The sequence below is a fragment of the Miniopterus schreibersii genome, assembly GCF_964146895.1.
Source record: "Miniopterus schreibersii genome assembly, chromosome: 9".
Lineage (NCBI taxonomy): Eukaryota > Metazoa > Chordata > Mammalia > Chiroptera > Miniopteridae > Miniopterus > Miniopterus schreibersii.
In genome coordinates this window covers 248,902-275,629 of record NC_138118.1, presented here as the reverse complement: position 1 = coordinate 275,629, position 26,728 = coordinate 248,902, and the positions used below count along the sequence as shown (strand labels likewise).

Below are 26,728 nucleotides of genomic sequence, written 5' to 3'. Positions count from 1 at the left end.
GCAGAGTCACAGACATCATGGAGGAGGAGGGAGGAAGGCCAGACACGCCCCTGCCTCCCAAATGCCCAGCACCCCAGGACCCCCAAGCACAAGCTGGACCTAGCACTCCAGTTCCGTTTCATTTCATTCTATTCTGTCTGTTGCAGGGTTTGGGACTTTTCATTTGTTTTTGCATGTTATTTTTTAACAAGGTCCATGTTTGCTGGCACATCTAATGAAAAGCATCTATTTCTTAAGGGTCTCAAAGGTAAAAGCCAAGTTCACAGGCACCACTTCCATTTCCTAGCAAGAATTAGGAAACACAACAAAATAAATACCCATGGACTAAAAAATGCAGCAGTAATTCACCAGTCTTCTCCTATGGGGACATAGGAGGGCTTCCCACACCAAGGGCAGTGTGTGTGGTGTGGAAAACAGTTCTTCAGAGTTATTAAATTGAATTAACAATAAAATTCCAGTATAGGACAAGCACTAGGAATGCATGGGAAAGAGAAAGGCCTTGGTGAGCTTCTGGAGGCAGGGAAGGTTCTAGAAGCAGGGAAGGTTCCAGAAGGCAGGGAAGGTTCCAGAAGGCAGGGAAGGTTCTAGAAGGCAGGGAAGGTTCTGGAAGCAGGGAAGGTTCTGGAAGGCAGGGAAGGTTCTGGAAGGCATCAAAGGTTCTAAAAGGCAGAAAAAGTTCTAGAAGCAGGGAAGGTTCTAAACAACAGGGAAGGTTCTGGAAAGCAGGGAAGGTTCTGGGAAGGCAGGGAAGGTTCTGGAAGGCAGGGAAGGTTCTGGGAAAACAGGGAAGGTTCTGGAACGCAAGGACCCTGTCTTGTCTGTGTTTGCATGTCCAATATCTGGTACAGGGCCTGGTGCACAGTAGGTGCTCAGTCCATTGTCCTGACCAGAGGTTTTTCTACCCGACTAATTGTATAGTTCAGTGGAAAACAAACTCTTAGTTCACAGTGAGAATAGCGGGGCCCAACGAAGGATAAACATCTGAATTTCCCTAAAAATGTCATTTTGTTTGGACCTGGTCAGCGATGTGAACAACTGTGAAGCCACATGACATTGCAATGATGCTGCCTTCCTCCAGGAGACAGCTCTTGCTTCTGTCTGGTGTCCAAGGGCCCACGGACCCTGTCAGCCTTGTCCAAATGAGGAGACCTCTCAAAGCCGTGCCTGTCCCCACGGGGCTGTCCTGTCTCTGTTGGACCATTTCTCCCAGCAGCTATTGATATCCTGGAAGAACTGGCATAGCATTTGGGACGTGGTAACGATATACCACACCTGGGTAGATCTTTCAAAATAAGGCTTTGATTTTGGAATTAGTCTCCATTCAATATACAATCTTTGTGAGATGTTATTTTACGTAGTATCAGTTGTAACAGTCTCGAACATTCATTTTTCCATAGTGCTGGACTTTAAATTTGCCCTGGATATCTGCTGTTCTTTCAGATTTCCTAAGGAAAACATTTAACCATTAACCAAATGTTATATATTCTTCAGCAGTATCAACTTAGACAGAACATATAACTGTTCACATTACTAACAGACTTCTTAATTAATGTACTAATGTAATAATGTAGTTTACAAGTGCCCTAAAGTGGATGCCACATCGACATCACTGCCTCAAAGCCTTTAGAATAAGAGCAGGCATATCTACACAAATATCCAAATCCTCGGCTCAGTTGCACACTTTCACCTTCCCAGAACAGCACTAAATCAAGATGTTCTTTGAGAATTACATCTTGTTTCCCAAAGATACAACACAGATATAACCAAGCAGAATCTAATTTTGTTACTAAGACTGATATTCCTTTTGTTCCTTACACACCTACTGTATTTTTTGAAGCTACTGTGTTTTTTAGGAACAACTTTTTCATTCACAAACTGTCTTTTTGTTGTTGTTTGTTTTGTTGTTTTGTTTTTTGTTGTTAATCCTAACCCAGAGATATTTTTTCCATTGATTTTTTAGAGAGGGGAGGGGAGGGAAAGAGGGGGAGAGAGAGAGACATCAATGTGAGAGGCAAACATCAATTGGTTGCCTCCTGCACGTGCCCTGGCTGGGGCCAGGGATCAAAACTGCAACCCAGGTATGTGCCCTTGACTGGGAATCGAACCAAGACCCTTCGCTCTAACCACTGAACCACACCAGCCAGGGCCCAAACTGTCGTTTTGATATTGCCTTGGTCTGTTCTCACAGTCATGTGCTTATCATGTGACTTCCACAGGTACTAGCAATGTAGGGTACACATTTCTCATTAGCTGACCTGCATGTATGCAACCACTCCCTGCAGGGCAAGGATAATTAAAACCCAAGTTCATTTTATGTTAGGGATAGACAACTAGGGGAAATTGCCATAGAAACAAGAAAATAAGTAGATCCTGCTCCTTAGGGGACTAAGATAGGAATCTACGCTTTATTCTGAAAAACAGATTTTCCATTTAAAAAATGCTTCCTCCTGCTCAGACCTGCAGCGATGAAAGGCTCCTGTCAGAGGGTTCTCTGGGTTTTCACCCTCCTCACCTGATGTGCCCCTTAAAGCACCTGCTTCTTGCCTCAAACAAGGCAAAAGCAAGCAAGAGCCCTGGTGTGGTCACAGGAAGGGAGACATGTGCATGGAAACTCGTGCACTCACGAGCAGGCGGGGTACAGCCTGGGCACTGGGCCAACCTGCACAGGGACCTGCCAGGCTCCTGACAGAAGAGGAATCTCAGTCCAAAATAGGTTTTGCAAGAAATGAAAGTCTCTGCATGGTTTTGCTTCTGACATCAGTTTGTTCAACTGGATTCTGACACAAAGCTCTGGCTTTTGCATTTATCAAATATTACATATTTTAAAAGAAAGTGATTAGTGTGTCCGAAAAAGGGTATGTGCTATCTCTTTATAGTACACTTTCCACTCAAACACGTAAGAATGTGTAGGTAGGACTGTTATTTAAGCCCTATTTATTTATTTATTTTCTTTATTTAAATCCCCACCGGAGGATATATTTTCATTGATTTTTAGAGAGAGGATGGGAAAGAGAGAGAGAAACATCGATTGGTTGCCTCCCACATACACCCTGACCGAGGATTGAACCTGGGTATGTGCCCTGACCCGGAATTAAACCTGCAAACTTTTGGTGTGAGATGATGCTCCAACATACTGAGCCACCTGACCAGGGCTATGCCCTATTTATTTTATTCAATGCCTTTTAGTTCTTCAGAAGGGACTATGAAATAAATTCCAGACAGTGTTATCATCATTAATTATTCTCATTATTACAACATGATCAGCCTGCATCCTAGTTAAATATGCTTATTAAAAAATATAAATCAGCCCTGGCTGGTGTGGCTCAGTTGGTTGGAGTGTCATCCTATATACCTTTGTAACCAAAAGGTGGCGGGTACGATCCCCAGCCGGAGCATGCGAGGGAGGCAGCCAATTAATGTTTCTTTCTCTCTCTCTCATTCTCCCTTCCTCTCTCTAAAAAATCAATTAAAAAACCCATAAATGATATTACTATTCAAAAACTAATGGTAATTCTTTTGCAAACATCTCAATAGTCAATTCAGCCATGACTTGGAACCACCAAGGTAATATTATTTGCAATAGTAAGAGTATTCCACCTTGTCTGGCTGTCAGCCTCCAACATTAAATGCAGAAACCTGGACCTTTCGGGAATAATTAGTAGGACTCGCCCACCATCTCACATAATCCTCTAAAATCTCCAAGAACTTGGCCCTGGTTCTGGTGTAAATTCAGAGAGATCACAGGTGAAGCCCTTCATTTCTCTTGACTTCTAATGAGCATAAGTGCAGACAGTAAGACGACTGAGCTGGAAGAACAGGCAGCCACCCAACCCGCCAACAAGATGCAACGAAACGGCATCTTCCACGTTGTTGGAAATCGCCTGCAGTTTCCACCTATGTTGGAATCCTCTTTTCATCTGTGTTGACTATTTCATAGAATCCAGGACCAGAACACCCTGGAGAAGCAGGTTCAAGGCCACAGGAAGGCCAGGTCCTGAGGGTGGGTGCCCCTCTGGGAGCTGAGCCTGGTGTTCCCACAGGGCTTTAATCACACCTGTGTCTGCTTCTACCACACTTAAACCCAATGTGAGTCTGGTGATCACAACCTCAGCCTATTTCCAGGCGAAAGCAGAGGAAGAGGCTGAAGGCATCCTGAGTGTATTTTGGTAAAAGCAGATGAGCCTTTGCAGGGCAGAGAAGCCCTGTGGTGGGAAGGCCGGTGGAGGGCCACCCTCGCTGCTTCCTCATCCGGTTCCATTGCTCACCACCCACAAAGAAGCTGCCCTCTCCCTGGTGTGCCTCGTCTGGTGCCATTAGAATACGGGGCCACTTCAGAGACTATATGTGTTACTGCATTGCCTCCAAGCCGTCCCACAGGTTAATTACCACTTTCAGCTGGATTAGAGCCACAGCCCAAATGGAACAAGCCGTGGCCTCCCAGGGCCACTTTTATTGGCAGCTCCAGCCATTTATAAGTTGACTGTATTTTGCTGTTGGGGTCAGACTTGAGTGGCACCGTTAAATAAAGTCCTTTTCCCTTTGGAAACCAGGTCAGCCTCTCTCCCAAAAATTTCTTTCATCAAACAAGCCATTTCCAAACACATCTTTGTACTGTATGTAGGACGCTGCATTGGAAGCCCGCATGGGCTTTCAGAACCACACGGTGACACAGAATGGCCACGTCACAGGAGGGAAGTCTCCTTCTCCCCTCCAGGATACCTCGTAAGAGAACAGCAAGAGGCTAAATTGAGCTGCCCTGGCCTACTTGCCACTACTCTTAGAATTTTCTTATGAAAGTGACGCCTCACTGTCCCTTACTTTTTCTTTAACCCTCACCCAAGGACATGCTTAGAAAGACGGAGGGAGAGAGAGACATCGATCTGTTGCCTTCCGTACACGCCCGACTGAGGTTCGAACTCACAACGCAGGTGCATGCCTTGACAGGGAATCAAACTTTCAGTGTACAGGGTGACGTTCAACCAATGAACCACTTTGGCCGGACCTTCATTGCTTACTTTGAAGTGGGCTTTTTGTTGTAACAAGTCTGAAATGATTGGTGTTGGTATTAATACCTTTTAAAAATCTAATGAAAATAAACAAGTGGGGCTACTTCAAACTAAAAAGTTTTTACACAGGGAAGGAAATCATCAACAAAAGGAAAAGACAACCCATTCAATGGGAGAAGATATTTGAGAATGGTACATTCAATAAGAGATTAATATCCAAAATATTTAAGTAACTTATACAACCTAACACCTAAAAAGCAAACAATCTAATTTAAAAATGGGCAGAGGACATATCCACATAGCCCATGGACACGGGCAACGGTTTGGTAAAGGCCAGGAGGGGGTGTGGAGGCTGGATGGAGGTGAGCAAAGGTGGGAAATGTGGGACATCTGTGATAATATCAACAAGAAAAAGTATACAAAAATAAATAAATAAATAATAAAGTGGGCAGAAGACATTCAGACAGTCAACAGACATATGAAAAGATGCTCAACATCATTAATTATCAGGGAAATACAAATCAAAACCACAATGAGGTATCACCTCACACCTGTCAGAATGGCCACCATCAATAAATCAACAAACAACAAGTGTTGGTGAGGATGTGGGGAAAAGGGAACCCTCGTGTACTGTTGTTCGGATTAGAAATTATTGCTGCCATATTGTGGAAAGCAGTATGGGGATTCCTCATAAAATTAAAAATAGAGCTGCCATACACCCAGTGATTCCACTCCTGGGTATTTACCTCAAAAAAAAACACACCACACAAGAATACTAATTTAAAAAGATATATACACAGCTTTGTTCATTGTAGCCAAGATGTGGAAGCAATCCAGGTGCCCATCCACAGACGAGTAAAGAAATGCGTGCATATGTACACGGAATATTATTCAGCCATAAAAAAGAATGAAATCTTACCATTTGCAACATGGATGGACCTAGAGCCCAGCTGGCATGGCTCGGCGGTTGAGCATCTACCTACCATCCAGGAGATCCCGGTTCGATTCCCAGTCAGGATACATGCCAGGGTTTCGGGCTTGATCCCCAGCAGGGGTGTGCAGGAGGCAGCTGATCAATGTTTCTCTCTCTCTCTCTCTCCATTTCCCTTCCTCTCTCTGAAATCAATAAAAATATATGTTTTTTAAAAAACAAAAAACAACATGGATGGACCTAGGGTATTATGTTCAGTGAAGAAGGCAGCCAGAGAAAGACAAACACCATGTGACCTCACTTATATGTAGAATCTAAAACAGAACAAGTGAATGAACAAAGCAAAACAGAAAGAGACCCGCAGAGAATGGAGGTGCAGGTGGAGAATCTGGTGGAAGCTCTGCCGCATTCTGAGCCGTCTGTGGACACGTCAAGCACAGGCTTCTACAGTGACACTTGCTTTCCTACCATCACCGGAAGCCTCAAGGTGCCTCACAAGTCATCCTGTTCCAAACATCAAAATTCCCTCAGAGGGAAACCAAATACTTGCATCTAACACCCAGAACAAAACCCAACTCGGAAAAATAACAGCCCCACCCCTGCCTATGGTCAAAGAGCATTTTCAAATTTTCTCGTAACAGGTCCAAGGATCCTAGAGCTTCAGAAGCTCCTTAGAGAAGGCAGTTTGACATATGAAAATCACCGGTCCCTGTAACAGCAAGAGTCAGACGGCCCTATTCTTGTGCAGAATCTTTCTGCTGGGACTGGCATCCTACAGAGCTAACCCTTCCCCTTCCTGGAATCACCCACCGGAAAAGAAAGGAAGACTCTGTAGGCTGGAGAAGACCTGAGGCCCAATCCCAACCCTGGTGTCCTGCCATGTGCTTCTTAGCCACTCCGAGCCTCACTCATTCCATCTGTGAAACTGAGACAGAAACACTGCCCTGTCGACATTATTCTGGGGGGGACATGGAACCACAGGGAGAAAGCTCCAGGGGTTGCCAAGGCTCAGGGAACGGGGCAAGCTGACACTCACTGCAGGGGGAGAGCATGTGCACTGGGTGACAGGACTTCCAGCACACGTCACCAGAATCCATACATAGATCAGTACACCAAAACAACAACAAAAAATCGTTCACTGCATGACAAATTTTTTTTGTCAATCCTCACAGGAGGATATTTTTCCACTGATTTTTAGAGAGAGTGGAAGGGAGGGGGGAGGTGGAGAGAGAGAGAAAAACATTGGTGAGAGAGAGACACATTGATTGGTTGCCTCAACTGGGGCCGGGGATCAAACCTGCAACCCAGGTATGTGCCCTTGACTGGAAATTGAACCCATAACCCTTCAGTGCCAATGCTCTTACCACTGAGCCACACCAGCCAGGGCTGTATAATTCTAATTAAGTGAAAACAAGAAAGCTCCTCAACCTGTTTTATAGCTATTAGCTCGTCCCCTCCCGCACGGTGCCCCTGAACCTCCACGCAGTGTCCCTGCATTTTCTGAATCACAGTCCATACGATCGGACGGAACAGATAAAAACAAAATAAGCCCAACACCCTCTTATCCACCTCCATACAGGAGAGCTAACACCAAGTGGCCATCACAAAACCCTGACCAGCTTCCCTATCTGTTCACATCAGGCACACGTTTGAGAGAAGATGGACCTTGTGTTTCACGCATCTGCACCTCAGTCCCAAGTCCACTTCCTTAGGCCGGTGTTGGAGCCGCCTCTTATTCACACAGAAACAGAACAACAAACAAAGAGCCTACTTTCTATGTGAACATAAGTGTTTCCAGAAGAACCACGCCCCCTCTCATTTCCTGCCCTGGGTATTTAAACAGTGGCTGTGGCCGAGCTGCCAGAGATAGCACAAATTAAAGGAAGAAATTTCCTTCTGCCTTCAACAAACTGTTTCCAGGTAGCAGCCAAGTGCATTGGCTATTTTCTGCTTCTCTGGTTTTCTGGCCTCCTATCAACCAAGATTAAAAAAATAAGTCCAGCTGGGTCTACATTTATAAAGGTCAATTTAGACTAGTGTGAGAACAGCTGCCAGGTGCTTTTATGCAGCACAGAGGGTATCTGCCCTGAATTCGGCTGTTTGCTTTCTCTGGAAATGGAACATCTTGTCAGGAGAGGTAACAGGTTCTTAGTTGGCCGAGCCTCCCTGGGCCAGCAGCTACCAGGATACATCTGAATGAAAATCCTTTCTGCCTATGTCTTTAGCTTTTTTCCACCTTTCCCCACATAAACAATCCTTAAACTAGCAAAAACTGCACACATGCAGGCATACCTTGAGTACCTGCCACCCAAGCCCAGGTGGCTATTTTTAGTTTGGGCCACATTTAGTTACAAACACCTTTTCATAAGGGAGTTTAGAATTCTAAGGTATGTTAGTATGTTAGTGGAAACTGTTCTTAGTAAGACCGTGGGTTAGGACAGCTCAGCTGACCCCATCTCTCCTGCGTGCCTCACCCCATATCCCCAGCTTTCAAAATGCCAAAGAAAACCGGGTGAATAGCGGCATTCACGACAAAAGAAACTCAGAATGCAGAAATTATCACAAAAAACAATCAACGGTTGACACAGAATTCACCACAGAGTCTCAGCCCAAACCCGAGGCTCACCTGCTGCTCCTGCCCATCTTCACCGGGACCAACAGGTCCTCACATTTCACAGTGTGGAGGAATTCCTGGAGCACGTGCCAGTGCAATGAGGCCCAGCTGGGCCACCAGGGAAGTGGAGAGCACCCCTCCCCCCGCACCTGCTGGTGGGCACCACTGAGGGTGAGCTTGGCGACCAGGAGTAAAACAGATGGGCTTTTAAAGAAGAGCTGCGAGATGCTGAGCCTCAGCTGAGCTTAGCACAGAGAGGAAACCATCTGAAAACCTCTTAGTCAACCCACACAGTCCTCACACGTCTGACACATTTAACTGCCATCTCTGGACACAGGACACCGTCACGACAGTCCCACCCAATGCAGCTGGTTTTGTGGGTGAGCCCACTGTCTGGCGCCTCCCTTTCCCAAAAGCCCAGGGTTTTCCACGCACCCCAATCCTTCTGCACAGGAACATCAGCACCTGAGGGTGAAGGAGCCCAGCAGGAGGAGAAGACAACAGGCAGAGAAAGGCTTGGGCTCCGGGAAGGCAGCGGGGCTCTCGCTCTGGGGGAGGGGCAGGGTTCTCATTCCTCACGACCAACCAGAAGAATCAAGGGCTCTGGGCCCCAAGAAGCAAGGATGGGCTTGTGCTTCTGTGGCAGGAGGAAGGGTGCTTTGATTTAAAAATAAACCATCACGCCACCTAGTTCACAAAGGAAGCCTGCTCCTGCTCCTCCTTGCTCAGCTCCGCGTGGGCTTGCTGTGAATGAAAAATATGTGGGCAAATCGGGAGGAAGAAACAAAGGAGGGAAACAAACCCTCCGCCGTCTTCAAAGACAGGTGCATTGGTGAGGTGTGACTTTGGGTTCTCCAAGCAAAATATGCAGGAAAGGGTGGCTACGACCTTTGGCGAAGGAAAATCGTAGCATCTCCTTAGCAAAAGGAGGAGGGTCTTTTATGTGGCTGCCCTTAATTTAATCGTGAGGCTGCCTGAGCCGGCTCACAAACGCGCCTCCCTGTCACCGAAGACCGGCTTAAAGACAAAGGGCTGACACTCAAGTCAGATTTATGAAAAAAGTACTGAGTACCAAACAAAAGGATGTCCTGAAATTGCAGAGAAAGGCAGCAGGAGGGGGCAAAGGAGAACCCAGAGACGGGAGCAAATGAGAAGAAAATCGCTACACGGTCCTGGACAAGGCTGCGGACATGGCAATGGTATTTTGGCTACAAGCAGAGTTGAATCATATCACTGAAAAGGGTGCCTGCCTTGTTCCTGCCCTGTTCAGCCCCAACGACTGTCACAGATAATGGTACACCAGGTGCCACAAGGAAGGCTTGTGCACCAGATAGACAGGGGTGCATGGGTGGTGCGAGGGCAGGAAGCTAAAGGGCTAAAGGGGAAAGGGGGCCTTGAGGAAGGGGAGGTGGGGCACCCACTGCCACTGGGCTGCTTGGGCCTCTGTGGACCAGGGTGTTCAGCAGGCCTCCACCCAGGCTGAGTGCTGACAGCTAGTAAACAGGTTACAAGGGGCTGGCGGGCCGATCTAAGGGGCAGCCTTCGTTTGCATCATTATTTGAATAATGAAGTTGGTAGGACTGGGATCAAACAAGACCCAGGTGGCAGACAGAGAGAAACGGCAGGCCATGTCTTTCAGGCGACCACGCTTCCCCTGCACTTTCTGGGGACTGTAGGTGGATTCTGAGGACACGGCAGCAGCATCCAGGGTGAGGAGGGTGCCGGGGACGAGGTCGGGGTGCACAGGGTGCAGGGGCTTCCAGGGGGTCAAGGCCACCCCGGGCTGGGCTGCGAAATGGGGCGACCACCTTCCACCCTGCTCTGGCATATGGTGCCCTCCCCAGAGCTCCCGGCTGGCGTCTCCGACCGGTGTACGTGGAGGGTGGCGTCTGGCCAGCTGGACAGACAGCTCTCCCGTGAGGTGACACGAGCCGGAGGAAGGGGGGACGGCGGCCGAGGGCCGGCGCGGCTGGGCGTCCTGGCCCGCGGGCCGGGCCCTGGGGCGGCAGCGCCGGGAAGCAGCCCGGGCCCCGCCGCCCCGGGCGAGGCGGGCGCGCGGGGGGAGGGGGCCGCCTCAGGGCCTGACGGCGCCGGGCAGCGGGCAGCGGGCACCCGGCGCGCGGGGCCCCCGGGCCTGCACGCGGGGCGGGGCCCCCTTCGCGCCCCCAGCTCTCCCCCGGGGTGCGCCACGGCCACCAGGCCAGGGCGCGGGCGCGGAGGACGGAGAAGCGGGAGACGCCCGCGCGGGCCAAGGCGCGGGCCGGCCGCGCTCAGACCCGCGTTCCAGCCGGGACTGGGGCCAGCAGGGGGCGGGCGGCCGAGCCGGCGCCGGTGCCGCGCCGCGGGAGCTGCGCCCCTAACCCGCCGGAGCCCCAAACGCCGCCCCGCGGCCACCCGGGAGGGAGCGCGGCGGGAGGGAGGCGGGCTCTGCGCCGGCGGCGACGACGCAGGTGGGAGCCGGGCCTCCGGGCGGGCGGCGGGACCCACGCCCCGCGCCCCTCCGCGTCCCCACCCTCGCGCGCGGCAGGAACACGCGGGGCGCACCCACGCCAGCCAACAAGGGCAGAGCACCCGGCAACCCGGACCCAGAGCCGCTGCGGGGGAAACTGAGGCGGGGGCGAAGACGCGCTGGGGCCCGCGACCGCCTCACCCCTGCACGGCCCCGACCCCGCACTCACCGGGCGCACCCCCAAAACCCATTTCCTCGGGCGCACCCCCAAAACCCATTTCCTCAGGCGCCCCTCCCCACGCCTCCCATTTCCTCAGGCCCCTCCCCCACCATTTCCTCAGACCCCCTCCCCCACCCCTATTTCCTCAGATGCCCCTCCCCCAAGCCCCTCATTCACGGACACCCCTCCCCCGACCCCCTTTCCCTCAGACGCCCCCGGCATACCGCACCCCCCACTCACCGAGGAGCCCCGGGAGCGGCCGGGCGAGGGGCACAGGCGCGGCGGGCGGGCGCAGCGGCAGCAGAAGCAGCAGCAGCAGCAGCGGCGCGAGCGGCGGCCCCATGTTGGCGGCGCTCAGTCCATGGCGGCCTCTCCTCCCCGCGCTCCGCGCCGCCGCGGCTTCAGCACCGGACAGCGCTGCCGGCCCCGCCCCCGACACGCCCCTGCCGCTCCAGGCCCCGCCCCGCGCCCGCCCGCAGGCCCCGCCCGGCACGCCCCTGCCGCTCCAGGCCTTCGCCCCGTCGCGCGTCCGCCCGCAGGCCCCGCCAAGGCCCCGCCCCAACCCGCCCCTGCCGCTCCAGGCCCCGCCCCGCGTCCCCCTGCAGGCCCCGCCCCCGAGGGGCCCCGCGGGGAGGAGGGCGTGGGGGAGGCCGCTCTGGATCCCCGCCCCTCTCTCGGTCCCCTGGCACCCCGCCGCGACCCCCTGCGGGCCCACGATCCCGTCCCAGCGCCCTCGCCCCGGCCTCGGCCTTCTTCCACCTGCGGGTGCCCAGCCTCCCCCGCTGCTCCTGAGCCCCCACCCCCGCCTCACCCGCGGGCACCAAATCCCCGCCCGTAGCCCTCCCCACCCGAGTCACAGGGCCAGCTCGAAGCGTGAGCAGGCACCGCCCAGCACGTGGCTGTTTCCTTCGCGAGTGGTCGTGGCTTGCTCTGGACCCTCAGGAATGAACATTTGGGCGACCCCAGCAGGGAACACCCTCGCCAGGAGGTGCATGCTGACGTCCAGGGCAGCGAGCAACGGCGATGTCAGGGCGTCGCCTTAAATACTTCAGCGTTTCCGTGGCCCTGGCTGTCACCCACATTGAGCGCAGCTGTGCTGTGGTGACATCCGCGCTGCGGGAGTGCACGCAGAGCGAGGGGTGGCAGCTCCTCCAGGAAGGCCTCCCTGCCGCACTCGTCCGTGTGGTGGTGAACAGGAGGGTACATGGGGCGGGGCAGGAGAGAATGGGCTAGAGCGTATCCTGCCAGGGCTCTGGAGGCCAGAAGCCCTCGGTGTCACTGGGCCACAATCAAGGCGAGGGGGCGTGTTGGGGGCGGGGTAGGGCCACGCTCCCAGAAGGCTCAGGGGACTTGCCACCCCATGGTGCCGGCCTCCACTTTGGCTCCCCTCATGAGGTCACATGGTGGCATTAGGACCCACCCACATAATACAGGGAAACCCCAGCTCAAGGTCCTAAACTTGACATCAGCAAAGCCTGTTTTGCCATGTAAGGTAATATTCACGTTCCGAGTATTATGACAAACATCTCTGGGGCTCCTTGGCAAGCATGAATCCCACACACGTTTATCTTGGAAATTTACTTTTATTCTATAAAATGATCTACCCAGAAACATCAACAGTGGTCTTCCAGCAAGATAGAGAATGCATGTTGGCTGTGAACTATTATCTCCGGAAGTTTCTTCACAAGCAAAGCAAAGATCATATATGCAGATAGGCATAACCCATGGACACAGACAAGACTGGGGGCAGGCCTGGGGAGGGGTGGGAGGAAGGCAGAGGGGGTCAATGGGGGGGAAAACGGGACATCTGTAAAACTTTCAACAATAAAGATAAATTAAAAAAAGAAAAAGAAAAGCAAGACCAGTTACTACTCACAGGTGAGTCCAACAGGAAGGAAATCCTACAAGCTGCTGTGTGGACAGCTGTGCCCTGTACACAATCAGCAACCCTGCAACCTCTGGCCCTCCAGAGGCCCGTCTACAAGGCGTGGGGAAACTAGTCACCGAGGCTGGACAGCCAAGGACACAGGGTCGGCAGGCTGTGGGGGTGACGGTGGAGCTCAGCAGAGACGCGCGCACCTCACCAAAATTGGATACGTCGTGGTAGGAGAGCCGATCTACGTGTAAGGACTGGAGCCTGACAATGTCCACCCTCCTCAGGCACCTTCCTGCCCCTCGCTCATATGGGCAGCAGGAGATTCCAGGAACCCAGGCCTCCTGTGGGTGAGGTCCTCCACGTTCAAGTGTGAAGTGAAACCGTCTGCACAAGCTTCTCAAACTCATCACACTGAGCCCACACACACTGTCCCCCACGGGAGCAGCTGCGTGCCGTGTCACGGGCTGAAGGGACGTGCCCAAGGGACAGGGGCTCCCTGTCAGGCGCTGGTGCCGGGAGTGGAGAAATGTAGGTCAGGAGACGTTCCCTTCCTGGACAAGAGGCCCCACACACGGGAGGCTGCAGACAGAAGGGCCAGAGAGCCTCACATACTGGTAGCAGGGCTAACACACATCTGCAGAAACAGCCTTTTTCAGAAATGTCCTTCATTTTCAGAAAGTGTGGCTCAGTCAGGAGAGAGCTACAGGATTTTATGAATTATTTTGGCCCAATAAAAATGGAGTTATGTTTTTTCACAAATTGGATTATTTTGCCCTTCAAGATTGACACAAAAGAGAACACCTTACTACCCTTAAAAGCCTGTGTACATTTAAGACTAGCCTCTTCCCACAAAGAAAACACCCACTCAGAGTTTTGGAGGCGAGGGCTACAACTAACCCAAGAAACTACTTCTGATCTCACAGTCTAGGAATCTGGGGGAGACCCCCCAGGAGCCTCACTCAGGGAGCTTGGATATTCACAAACTGACTCACACAAGGGCTAGGGCAGGGGTGGGGAACCTTTTTTCTGCCAAGGGCCATTTGGATATTTATAACATCATTCACAAGTCATACAAAATTATCAACTTAAAAGTTAGCTATGAAAAAAAGCTCCTAGATTTACTGAATTTCGAGTCCTACCTGTGGTTGCCCTGGCAGGGCCGGACCAAATGATTTCTCGGGCCATATATGGCCCAAAGGCCAGGTATTCCCCACCCTCGGGCCAGGGCAAAGACAAGACTACATCCACCAACAGAGACTATGGCAGCCATGTGTTCACAACTACTGACAACAAGCCCACCTCATTTCTCAGGGGTCCCTGGGTCAAGCCCGGCCCTAACGCCCTACCTGCAGTGAGCCATCCACTTCTGTGCTTCGTAGGGAAACAGAGGCCCTGACACTGAGTGTGTCTTTACTCTTTTGACGGGAGGCTGAGTACAGAATGAGCATGTGACTGAGGAACTCACTTCTCACCTGTCACTCGGTGGCCTCCCAGGCCCCAGGCTGCTGACCCTCCATGGCTTAGGACCCGAGGCCAAGGATCTGGAATGAACGTGGAGATTCCTGGTAACCGGGACAGGCGCAATGGGGTCGAGAACGATGCAGCCAGGAAGCCAGGGGCAAGTCGTCCATGGCATGTGACAGCTCTTGGGAAGAAAAGTAATGGTGGTTCAGCCTCAGACTGAGTGGCTCCTAGGACTGTGCGTGTGGCCTCCCCTGGCTCAGCCATGGCCTCTGCTGCAGCATCTTCTCCTGGGGGAAGACGGGATCCCCCAGAATTCAACCCATCCCTAAGGGAAGAACTTGGACTAGTAGTTTTGAAGTATACAGATAGATGTTTTCATTGCTTTATTACAGTTTGCAATCAATATTATATATATACATATATATATATATCATTTTTAAAACAACCAGGTTTGCTAGAAAGGTGTCTTTCTTTTTCTTTGCACCCTGGGTTTCCGGAGTCCTTTACATTAAATATATTATTTTGCAGGCACTGGGCAAACATTTAAGAACCTTTGGGCTTCCAATTCAGACCTTCCCCAAATAAATCCACCTTCTCTATTATGTGGGGTATTCACATTAAAAACACTAGGAAAATACACATTCATTTCATTTTCCATAAGTCCCTTTTCTCTGTTTTCACATAATCAAAGATGTTGGCTCAGTTATAAATTCAAAAATGCTCCCAAAGTTCTCGATGATGATTCATAGAGAAATCTGAAACACAAGGAAAGAAAAAATTAGCTACAGAAGTGGCCAAATTATCCAAATGTACATTTTCACAAAGCAAATCTAAAAATGGCTTGTGACCGAATACACATAAAAAGAAAGTTGAAACAATCAGTCACTGTCTCCCTGACTGTTCCTCCTGAGAAGGAAGCCACCGTATCGCCTTAGTGGACACAGCATGTGGAAACACTGTCAGTAAATGCAGCAGTCATCACTGTCCCCATGGCCAGCAGCTCAGGGGTCCCCAAGGAACCCTCTGCACAAATAAAATACTACTATTCAACAGGCATGCTCACTGGCCATGCTTTGACAGGTGCTCTCATGTATGAGGCTCTGAACCACAACTCGGCACACAGCTGACTCAACTACGATGTGCACACGTCCTCTCCAGCACCCACTTTTCCCCCTTCTACAGACAGGAGGACATGCTATTACCATGACACCCATTGGCTCCATCACCTGAGGCCTTCAGACATGCCTCACTTTCCTGCCCCTCCCCTGCATACCTGCCCCCCGCCCCATGACACACCCCTCCCCTGCCTGCCCCACAGAGCCAGGTGTGGGCTGGGCCTGCTGAGTTTCCCTTCCTAGGACCTTATCCTAACTCCCTGGAGAGGTCTGCTCCACATCAAGAGCCTCACTGGGCAGCTCGCATCTGCCAGTGCATCTCCCTCCCCAAGACTTAAAGACACATATTTGCTCAGCACTCCCCACAGAGGGTACATGGGCCAGCTAAGCTCTCAATTCCTGCCTAGACACAAATACCAATCTTTACCCCAAATGGCATCTCCTCAGCCAGCGCCCCTATGTCCTGCTCCCAGTGCAGACGACCCACCACAGGCCCACACAGCTCTGTCTACTATCAGTACAAGCACTTGTGTAACAGCACTTTCTAGCTGCTGCAGCAAAAGAGATCAAAAGAATCAGGTGAAATTTGTCTTAATATTTTTATTAGCCCAATACACCCAACCTGTAATTAACATAAAACCACCGCTGACAAACTTGAGAATCTCTTTCATGCCGTCTCCAGAATCTGGTGCGCATTCTACACCTTGGCCACAGCTTGGCTCAGACCCACATTTCATGGGCTCAGTTTGCACATGGGACCAGCAGCCAGTGTAGGGGCCAGTATAAATCTAGAAACATTTTAAAATTTTCTTTCTATCCCTGGAATTCAGGAATTTTACTGACTTACTTAGGTGTGACTTTCCCATCAATCCCATCCAGAATTTAGTGAAAGAAACAACAAAATCTTTAAAATTACACATTTCTTCAGCTGTGGGAAATTTTCTCCCGTTGTTTGTTACATTACTGCCTGTCTTGGGTCTATTTTCCTGGTCTGTCTTTGTCCCCAAAACTTCTCTTTATCGGTATCTGTTCTGAGATATTCCTCTGATGTGATCCCTCAGACCATCTGGAATCTGATTCTCAACAGTGACATCGCTCCTGTGTGTTGGTGACATTTTTATTCAAGGGGTTTAGTTCTAGATCATGCTTTGGAGCTACAAATGATCTCTTTTTTAAAGATTCATTTAAAAAATGAATCTGCTGTTCCCGTTGCTCCTTTATTACAGTTGTTGTTCTGAAGGTTTCTCTCTAACTGCTGGGCCACCTTATGTGTGGTTGTTCTTGTCTATGCCCTGTGGACACTCAGGTGGAAGCAGAGGGGGTGGACAGTAAGAGGCACAGGTCTGTGAAAGCTGCTGCCACAGCAGTGAGCACCCAACATTCCCAATGCTCCCACAGCGCTCCAGGTCCCCCCCCCAGTCTCAGTGATGGAAAAGACAGAGCCCCCCCCCGGTCAGCTCTTTAGGGGCTAGAGAGACCAGGACAGTCATGAGGGCCAGTGTCAGCCAGACCTGAGCTCCTGGTGGCCAGAGAGAGAGAACCACCCTCTATCACATTCAGGAGCTGATGGACACAGGACACACCAAGTCACCAACACCCCAGTTACTCAAAATACTGTCTACTTAAGTGAGCATGAACTTAAAATACTTAAGAGAAAACAAAAGGTTGCCTTGGCAAAAGTGCATACTCTAGAGTCATCAGCCACTCAAGTTGACCTAAGTCTAGACCAGCAAAGACATGACCTCTGGATCTTCAGCTCTGGACCAAGCACTGAGCCAGCACACAAGGGCCTTGGGGCATCACATATGCTCCTTTTATAAGCAAGGCACCCGGGGTCAACTTGCCCAAGACCAAACCACAGATAAGGGCAGAATTTGGGCTCAAACCCAAGCTGTCTGTCTTCTGACTACCCTAAGAGCCTTGCACTAAAAACATTCAGCTATATTTTATATTTATTCACGCTCCTATTACGCGGGAAAGGGTTGATACACTATGTAGACCAAAAAAATAAATATTATTATAGGACAAAATGAATGAAACCTGGAGTTTTAGAGCTGGAAGGACAATGGCAAACCTCAGACAAATTAAACCTTGGGCCAGGCTTCTTCTTGTGTGACAAGACATTTTAACTTGGTGACGTGTCCACCCACCTGAGTCTAAGGGTCTTTAAGCACAGGCAGAAGCTGAGTGTTCACAACCCACCCCCTTGTAACCCTCCTGCCCACAGGGCTGTGCTCACATGCTGGAGAGCACCACCACAGCCACAGCCACAGCCAAAGCCAAAGCCAAAGCCAAAGCCACAGCCACAGTGAGGCAGGCAATCAGTTTTCTGAGAAAATATGAGATAAGCTGTGTTTTTATTATAGAGCAGTCTATTTATGTATAGTTTTTAATTATCCACACTGTTGGTAATGACAGAAGCATTCCTCAATATCTGAAAATCAATGTCATCTATCACATCAACAGGCTAAAGAAGAAAAATCAAATGATCATATCAATAGATGCAGAAAAACTACTGATAAAAATCTAGTACCCATCATTCATAATAAAAACTCATGAACTTGGAGCAGAGTGTGTTCTCTACCGTCGACTTGATAAAGAACACGTATGAAAAACCTACAGCTTTCTCATCGGCTTACTGGGGAGAGATTGGAAGTCTCCTACTAAGATCAGGAACAAGGCAAGGACATCCCTCTTGCCACCCTTTCCAACACTGCGCTGAAAGTCATAGCTAATGCAATAAGGCAAGAAAAGGAAAGGCAAGGTGTGCAGACTGGGGAGGAAGAAACAAAGCTGTCTTCACTCGTCAGCTATTAGTTAGCAATTCAGGATTTTGAAAGCCCTTCTCCAAGGAGAAAGGGGCTAGTTCCCCGGCATCTAGAAATCGGACTACCTGGTTCAGAGCTCTGTAAACAAGTTCACAAAACAGCAGGAAAAACACTGTTTCTGTGGCTGACCTGAGGGTCAAATCCATCGTAAGAGCATCTGACACTGCACAGTCTGTCACAAACAGTACAGACGTGTGGCCGGAGGTGCCCAGTGAACATGTCCCAGGCAGCAGGCCACCGGCCACCCGAAGGGAGGAAATCACACGAATCCCTTCAGTCTCTGGAGGAACATTCCCATCCCTAGTGTAAATGCTTGCGGAAGGGGAAATTATCTTAGGAATGCTCATAGTTTCAAAAACAGAGCAAACCATCAAAAATAATCTGTAAAATAAGTTTGTATGCCCTTACTTTCCTGGGTCATATTTTGCAAACAAACGCTTTTTGTTTTGAAGACAGATAGAAGTAAATTAAACATATGATCCAGGGGTTTTGCCAATAAAATGTTTCTATCCTTACAATCCTGTTTTCTAACTACCTGGCTGCAGGTAGGAGCAAGCACGTGGTGTGAAATACACCTAAGGGAGAGCCAGCACTGTCCAGCACGGCTGCGGCAGGGGCGCGGCCTTACCTCTGCAGGCTGTCCTCTTCCAAAGTGATCTCCATGAATGTCTTCAGTTTTCTGTGAACAGTGGCTGCAACATCCTTCACTTTTGAACTTTTATGTTTACCTATGAGTATATTACAGACAGAAAAAAGACTTTAACATGACCACACAAGACAATCATCTCTGCATCAATGCAGGCACAACTTCAACATGACTGAGCCCCCTACTCCTTCTGTGGAGCTAACCCACTTATTGCCTGTGGACAGGACTGACCCCCCACAGGGAAGAGAGTGAGGATCAGACGCTGATGAAGCTCCTCGAAGCTTGAGGCAGAGAGAGCTCCGGTGAACTCCACCCGGGAGCCTGCCCATCAGAGTGCATGCTCACCTGTGCCTCCACCAGGATGACACCTACTCCATTTCAAAGTCCACCCACTTAGCAAATATTTAAGTACCTATTAAGTACTTGGTGGTCATCAGCAACCCAACCTCCATTCTCACCCCCTCCACAAGGAGGAGACAGTCCTCCACCCTGCAGATCTCAACTCTGGACACTCCCTTACGGGAGGCTTTTCTGATGCGTGGCCTGGGGCAAACCAGTCACAAAGTATTATCCTAAGACTGCAGACATAAATGCACTCAGGCTTATGGGAGAGCTTGTTTCAGTGGGAGCGCCCTCTAGGTATAACACGTTATCTTAGAAAATAATCTCAACATTATTAAAACTGAACAAAGACTTAGGTTAACAGCACTCCATCTGCAGGGCGCTGCTGCATTGCACGCTGAGGGGAGCATTTTATAGCTATTTCCAGGTATTTTCCCAGCACTATTTCCTCTGACTGGGAAGGTCACATGGGCAAGGCGAAGGCTTGCGCAAATCAGCAGGTACTTTCAGCATCAATCCCAAAACACACCACTAGCAAAAACATATTCAGATTTTTAAACATACATAACAAATGACAAATCCATAGAAATTCAATTCTGAGGCACAGGAGGGACGCATAATGGGTCCAGTGGGGAAAGGTGATGGGGACAGGAACTGCATTAAGCAGCTCAAGCCAGCAGGTTACCGGCGGGTGCAGGCTCAGCCGAGTGGAGCCAGGCAGACAAGTGTCAGAGCAGGGGACCATCACACACGGGAGCTGAGTTCCTAGATGCTTCAGAACAGTTCTAAGACAGAGCCAGCAATAGCCCGGACAATGTAAGAGAATTTTAACCAACCTTTGTTAATCACCAAAATAATATGCGTAACAGCCGTGAGACACACAATTCCTTCAATATCATCAGAAGTAACACATGCCTTTAACTCATCTAAAAATGACCTGCAAAAAACAAACATCTGAAATTACTTGATCATGTACAGCCTAATACTTGACAGAAGACAAATATAGGTAAGGTTCATCAACCACCGTGAGTTCTAGTTCCCACACTTTCCACTGTAAATACGTCAACCCCACAGGTGACACATCCCAACCAGAATGGGACCTTCTGGTAAAGTGACGGAAGCTACTCTGTATGTCCACAATACACACCAGACACGGTACACACCACACACGATATACATAAAAACTTAGTATGTGACTGGAAGATAACATACAGCTGCTAAAAACAATGCTTTCCAAACTTTTCATTGAACTTATCTGCTATTAAAGTTCCACAGGCATCTGTAAAACTATTCTTCCTTTAACCCATCAGTCCTGTCTGTGCCACAAGCCTAGATCTTAGGTGAATGAAGTGGGCTGGACAAATGGGAGAGCGGAGTGCCCAGTGGAAGCCACGCCAGTGTCTCGCCCAATCAAGTTCTGGGAGCACACAACACACAGTAACCAGTATTTTACACATGGACATTCTAAAGGCCTACCTTTAATTGAATTTTAGTTATAAGGAGCATAACTAGAGGCTATTTGAATGTATTTTACAGAAAGTTAGAGAAATTCTACTTTACATAGTAAGTATAATGTAACACAGTATTTTATGTACTATTTACAATGTATTAGCATACAATACAATGTAAATGTTTCAGTGTAATATAAATATTTTACATTGTAAGTATAATGTATAGCATAATGTAAATGTTTTTAGCCACTGATAAAAAGAGAAAATTCTATAAAATGTTTTTGTCACAGAGAGAGCCAAGCTCTGAGAAGTTCTGAGAGAGAGGAACAGCACAGTCAGCTCAGGGATGCAGCCACAGTATGAGTATCAGGATACTGAAAAAGGTTACCTGACCACACTCGGAGATTTTATGATGATTCCTATTAAACACCTTGAAAACGGAGGCAGGTCTGAAAGGCACTCTGGGGGGGCCAGCTCCTCTACGTCAGAAACCTAAAAACAGGTTTTGAGTCAGTAACTTATCAGTTGAGACGGAGACATAAATTATTCCACACGGCTTTGGGTTTTCTTCAATGCTTAAGAAAGGCTTTTTCCAGAAACTCAAAAAATGATTCTATTAACTTGAAATTTCCACAATAACTTTGATTAACCTATTATTATATACAAGGTGTCTTATTTAGAGCAAAGAAAAAAGATAATCTCAACAAGCCTTCCGTCAAACAGTCTCTAACCTGATATCACCTTCTGTAAATAACATTTTATGCTAAGCATATTTAACTCACGTTATTAGTCCAGACCCAGTTTTCTCCATTTCAAAATTACTGACATTTTGACCAGAGAATTCCTTGTTGTAGGGGTGCCTTGTACCCCACAGGGTCCTGAGCAGCACCCCTAGCCTCTACCTAGCAGCTCCCTCTCTGGCTGTGAAAATGAAAATGGTACCGACGTGGCCAATGTCCTCTTGAGGAGCAGTGAGGACCAAGGCTCTGGGCTCACAACGGGCCTTGCCAGGACTTCTGCCCTCTACCACTGTGACCTTACGGTTTAAGGTCATCCATTACCAGAAACAAACTCCACGTGCACATGGCTCCAGGAAGTCTCCATCCAGAGCCCTCCAGCTGGGGCGTGAACATGCCCACCCATCCTCATGTCGCTAGCCACTGTGTTCTGCCTATTTTGTGGCTGCCTTAGGGAATTCCACTCAGACAACTAGACAGCACTCCTGACAAGCCTTCCTCCTCATGGTTCCTGTGGGGACTCTTATATGTGGAACAGCACTGTTTCATTAAAATGCTTTACATCTCAAATGTTGTAAGTGCATTTCTGATACAATGACAAATGACTCGACTGGGTAATGTGGACACGTGTCTGGAGACTGAGCACAGATAGAGAGAGGGTGACAAGTCAGGTTGGAGGGGACAGGAGGTGCAGGGGCAGCACACGCTGGAGGGAGGCTGAGGGTGACACAAGCACTAAAATCTGGAGGAACCACGGAAAATTAGCAAACGATCCTGGAAAGTCAACAGAGGGGACAGAACAGTACAAACACTTGATTCATCAAAGAGTAGCAGGAAAGGAAGAAAAGTGGGAGGGGGGGGCTAATAAACAAACATCAAAATGGTCAACTTAAACCCAAGCATATCCATAATTCCATTAAAATCAACAAATGAAGCATCCAACTTAATGGCAGAGGTTATATGACTGGATTAAAAAAAGATCCGCATGAGGTGCTTATTGTGCAGAGTGAGGAAAGCCCAAGAGAACAGACTGCGTGATGCCGGCTGCAGACAGAGACGAGTCCCTCAGGCAGGCAGGAGCCTTAGGGTGCAGGCACCTCCTTACAAAGCTCCCAGATGCACGGTGGGAAAATCCAGTGCTGACCTGCACTGGGGACAGGCAGACGGACAAAATCAGTGAGAACACAGAACAGAGGTCTGCAAACTTCTGTAAAGCGGTAGGTAAACAGTGAGTATTTTCAGCTTTGTGGGCAAATGATCTTCACACCTACTCACCTCTGCCCTTATAGCACAAAGCAGCCCCAGAAAATACATCAAGAACAGGCCAGCTGGTCTCCAAAGTAACATATTTACAAAGGCAGAGGGTGGGCCGTTCACTGGCCTCTACTACTGCCAGCTGTTCAGCACTGAAGAGGGTAAGCTCTGGCTCTCACTCTGTGCCGTCTAGTAATGATTTCCCTAAACCAAATGACTTCCCCTTCAAGTTCTAAGGAGGCCTTAACGCCTATCAGTGTTTTAAATTCAGTTCACATTTGTTTATCCTCACCTGAGGGCATTTTCTCACTGATTTTTTAGAGTGGAATGGAGAGATGGGGAAGGGGGGGACGGGGGGGGATGGAGAGAGAGGGAGAGAGACAGAGGGATAGAGAGACAGAGAAAGAGGGAGGGAGGGGGGGAGGGGAAGGGGGAGGGAGGGAAACATGGATGTCAGGGAGAGACATCGATCCTCGACAGGACTGGGGATGGAACCTGCAACCCAGATACTGCCCCTGACCGGGAACTGAACCCACGAACCTTCAGTCGGAGGAACAATGCTGTAACCACTGAGCACACCAGCCAGGGCAAAATTTAGTTAACTTTTTAAAAATACATGATCTTATGATACAAAATTTATATAACATATATCTATATTTATATACTTCAATGATGTTCCCTGTCAGGTCCCACCTTCTGTTGCTGAGAAAACATCTTTTCAAGTCGCTGTTTTGTGCCCTCAACACCTTCAATTCCTCATGGAGAAACAGCACTTTTTGTTCTGAGTTAAATTATGACCCTGATTATGTTGATCTCTCAGCACACAGGCTAATTACATAAAACAGGCCATTGCGGGGAAAGTAGCCCGTGCCCTGGGGTAGGAATGAATACACTATGTGTTCAAGCTGCCTCCTGTGCTTTGGAAAGAGAAGTCAGACTTATGCCCCGAGAGTCAGGTGCACACGTACACTCCTCCAACACCGTGTTGAGGAGTCCTGAACCCACTCACAACCAACCATGACTTTTGTCTCGTCAGCAGAAAGGAATCTTAAGAAGTGTGTCAGCTCAATTAAACCTCTAAAATATGGCAAAAAGAAACGTTCACGAAGGAAGGACTAGTTTGGTTTTAATCAAGAATGACACCATCCTTCACCTATTTTCCCAGTCAAATGACTCTAAAATACAGACTACCTGTGAGGTCCAGCAGCTGTAGAAGCAAACCCCCATTAAACTTTAAAAATACTTCTTAAAACATAAAATGTGCTGCTGGCAGAAAAGAGCACCTGTTCTCGTCAACAAGAAACACAGAAGTTTCAGAACCACGAACTTCACCTTCCGCAGCCGGTGACTGATCTCGACGATAGAGGCCGCCATCAGCGTGGAAAGCACGCCGTGGTGAACGGGCGTGTCCACGTGCCAAGACTGCACGGTTGTTATAAACTCGTGCAGCGGGTTCTGAACAGAGTACAGGAGCTACAAGAAAGCACATCGGTAGTTCAGTGGTTAGAGAAAAGGCACTTCACGAGTGAGCATCCCCGCTGTCCTCCCCCAGGTGCAGGAGTTGCTCCCCGAGTCTGCCCTTGGTTGACACCCACCTCCCCTTCCTGCTGCAGACTCAAATCGCTCAGTACCATGGCTATAGAATGACAGAAGCCCACTCGCAAATACCTGCCTGCCACTGTTTCCCCAAAAGCACAGAAAAAACCTCCAAGAACAAAAGTGTCAATAATATCAATAGAGAAAGAAAGACAAGACAAAGAAACATCACTGACACAAAGCAAACATTAGCTGGGTGCTCTGATGAAGCTGCTCAGTCAATGGTAAGGGACTTGGTGAGAATATGAAAGACCTTGGCACAAATTACACTCCATAGACGACAGACACTCCAACCAACTCATCGAAGACAGAAACATTTCAAATTAACTCAAAAACTAGGCTACAGAAAATATGGCCACCAGCCTTCAACTACCTCTATCAGCTAAGAACAGAATAAAACTGAAAGTTTACAACATTTCATAAACATGCTCCCATGTAAGCATTTTTAAAAATCTTCATTAAAAAATAACTCGATTGCCCGGCTGGGCGTGGCTCAGCGGTTGAGCGTTGACCTAGGATCTAGGAGATCAGGGTTTGATTCCTAGTCAGGGCACATGCCCGGGTTGCAGGCTCGATCCCCAGTCAGGGGTGTGCAGGAGGCAGCTGATCAATGACTCTCGTCATTGATGTTTCTCTCTCTGTCTCCCTCTCCCTTCTTCTCTCTAAAATCAATAAAGATATATATATTTTTTAAAATAGCTCACTCATGTTTTTAACCACTCCTTAGAAAAACGAGGTGCTCTCCAACGACAACATGATTCTGGAAGCAAAGCAAATGTGGCACCCAGGTCACTCGATACCCAACTGGCAAAGGGAACCAAGGGCCCTGCCAGTTCTGTGCTTCTCACTCACAACCGGGTGCTCAGTGTGTGAGGGGAGGGTAAACTAAGACGGAAATTAGCATTTAATCAGGGAAAGTCGTCATATACAGACAATCCGAATTAGCACTCTCAGAAATACATTTTATGGGGGAAATTCTGTGAAATAGCAATTAAGCTCTCAGTAGCCTCTTGCAATTAGTTCTCTGCTTCATGTCCTGCTTAGCAGGTGAGCTCTTACTGCTGGTCTGTGATCTCAAGGCATGAACACCTGTTCCAAGGCTGACAGTCAAACCTGAGCTCCTGGCCCACTCTCACCTCCCAACCAGGTGCAGATATTACCATCTCACACACCAAAGTGTGCCATGTTATGCTATGAAGGTGGGCAAGCACACCTGAAGGACGGTGGCTAGCAATGATCTGCTACCTGGTGCTGTATCTGACCCAGCAGCCCAGGGACACAGCAGTGCTAACAGCTTGCACAAGAGCATACCCTCTCTGCACCCCACCCATCAACTGAGCTTCTCCACCTGATGGCTAACCACCCCGCCCTGTGAAGACGTGAGTACCCGCAGGCCTTCTTCTGGTTGCTTCTTAAAGCTCCAGGCCATACACTCCAGCATTTTCTGGAAGACTTTCTGGACCATATCAAATAGTGCTGCAACCTCTTCATCTGAATTTGTTTTCTGCGTCAAGGAACTTCCAGTTACCTCTTTTAGAATGCCAAGAAGTAACGAAACATAGAAGAATCCCTTCACTAGAAAGAAAATTGGAAAAATCTGTTACCTAATCACATAATTTAATTGAAATTCTTACACATTTTCACTTAATACATGTGAATTATGGTAATTTTAAAGAGGTTTTTACTGGTAAGCCAATAGCAGGTTGACTGGATTAATCTAAATTTTAACATAAATAAAACCTGTTCCTTTAAATATAAGACCAATACTTTCAACAGTGTCTGACTCAGGCACTGGGAACCTGCTCACTGCACACGTGCCAGTGTGGTGCCTTGGACAGCCGGTTAGAGAACACGTCTTCTCTCTCCCGCAACAGTGACATCCAATCAGCACCAGCTCCACGGCACAGTCTGAGACGATGGCCCAGAGCTTTCACAATGTGACTGCTCTCTCGCAGCTAATTCTGCGAAACCTCTGACACTCTGAGTGTACTGTTGTCTGTCTCTTCCGAATCACCGCCTTCCCTGTGTTGTGTTCACTTGGGGAAATGTTTTCCACGTGTGGGCCTAATCCTACAACTCATCCTAGATATCATGAATATACCTCCGTTTTAGATACTGTAAGCTCTACTTGAGATGGGTAAGACACTAACCCCAAACCCGTTTATCTGCTAAAGTAAATAAAATAAACAGTTGTGCTCC

The 26,728-nt window shown here is 48.9% G+C and overlaps 2 protein-coding genes across 4 annotated transcripts in view; both read right to left on the bottom strand.

Annotated features, from left to right (window-relative positions):
* The window catches only part of PTPRN2 (protein tyrosine phosphatase receptor type N2), a 331,806-nt gene extending 320,149 nt beyond the window's left edge, over window positions 1-11,657 (bottom strand). Inside the window, exon 1 of the mRNA XM_081146812.1 lies at window positions 11,461-11,657. Coding sequence (XP_081002938.1) covers window positions 11,461-11,563 — 103 coding nt within the window. The 5' untranslated portion in view covers window positions 11,564-11,657. The remainder of the gene's footprint in view (window positions 1-11,460) is intronic.
* Window positions 11,658-14,930: 3,273 nt separating this feature from the next.
* Window positions 14,931-26,728, bottom strand: part of NCAPG2 (non-SMC condensin II complex subunit G2) — a 49,642-nt gene continuing 37,844 nt past the window's right edge. The window contains exons 23-28 of one of the 3 annotated variants that reach the window (XM_081147427.1): window positions 25,917-26,104; window positions 24,266-24,406; window positions 21,331-21,434; window positions 20,328-20,428; window positions 19,132-19,231; window positions 14,931-15,315 (exon numbers count right to left, since the gene is read on the bottom strand). In XM_081147427.1, the coding sequence (XP_081003553.1) occupies window positions 15,264-15,315; window positions 19,132-19,231; window positions 20,328-20,428; window positions 21,331-21,434; window positions 24,266-24,406; window positions 25,917-26,104 (686 nt within the window). In that variant the 3' untranslated portion in view covers window positions 14,931-15,263. The remainder of the gene's footprint in view (window positions 15,316-19,131; window positions 19,232-20,327; window positions 20,429-21,330; window positions 21,435-24,265; window positions 24,407-25,916; window positions 26,105-26,728) is intronic. The other 2 variants (XM_081147429.1, XM_081147428.1) reach the window with 2 other exon arrangements.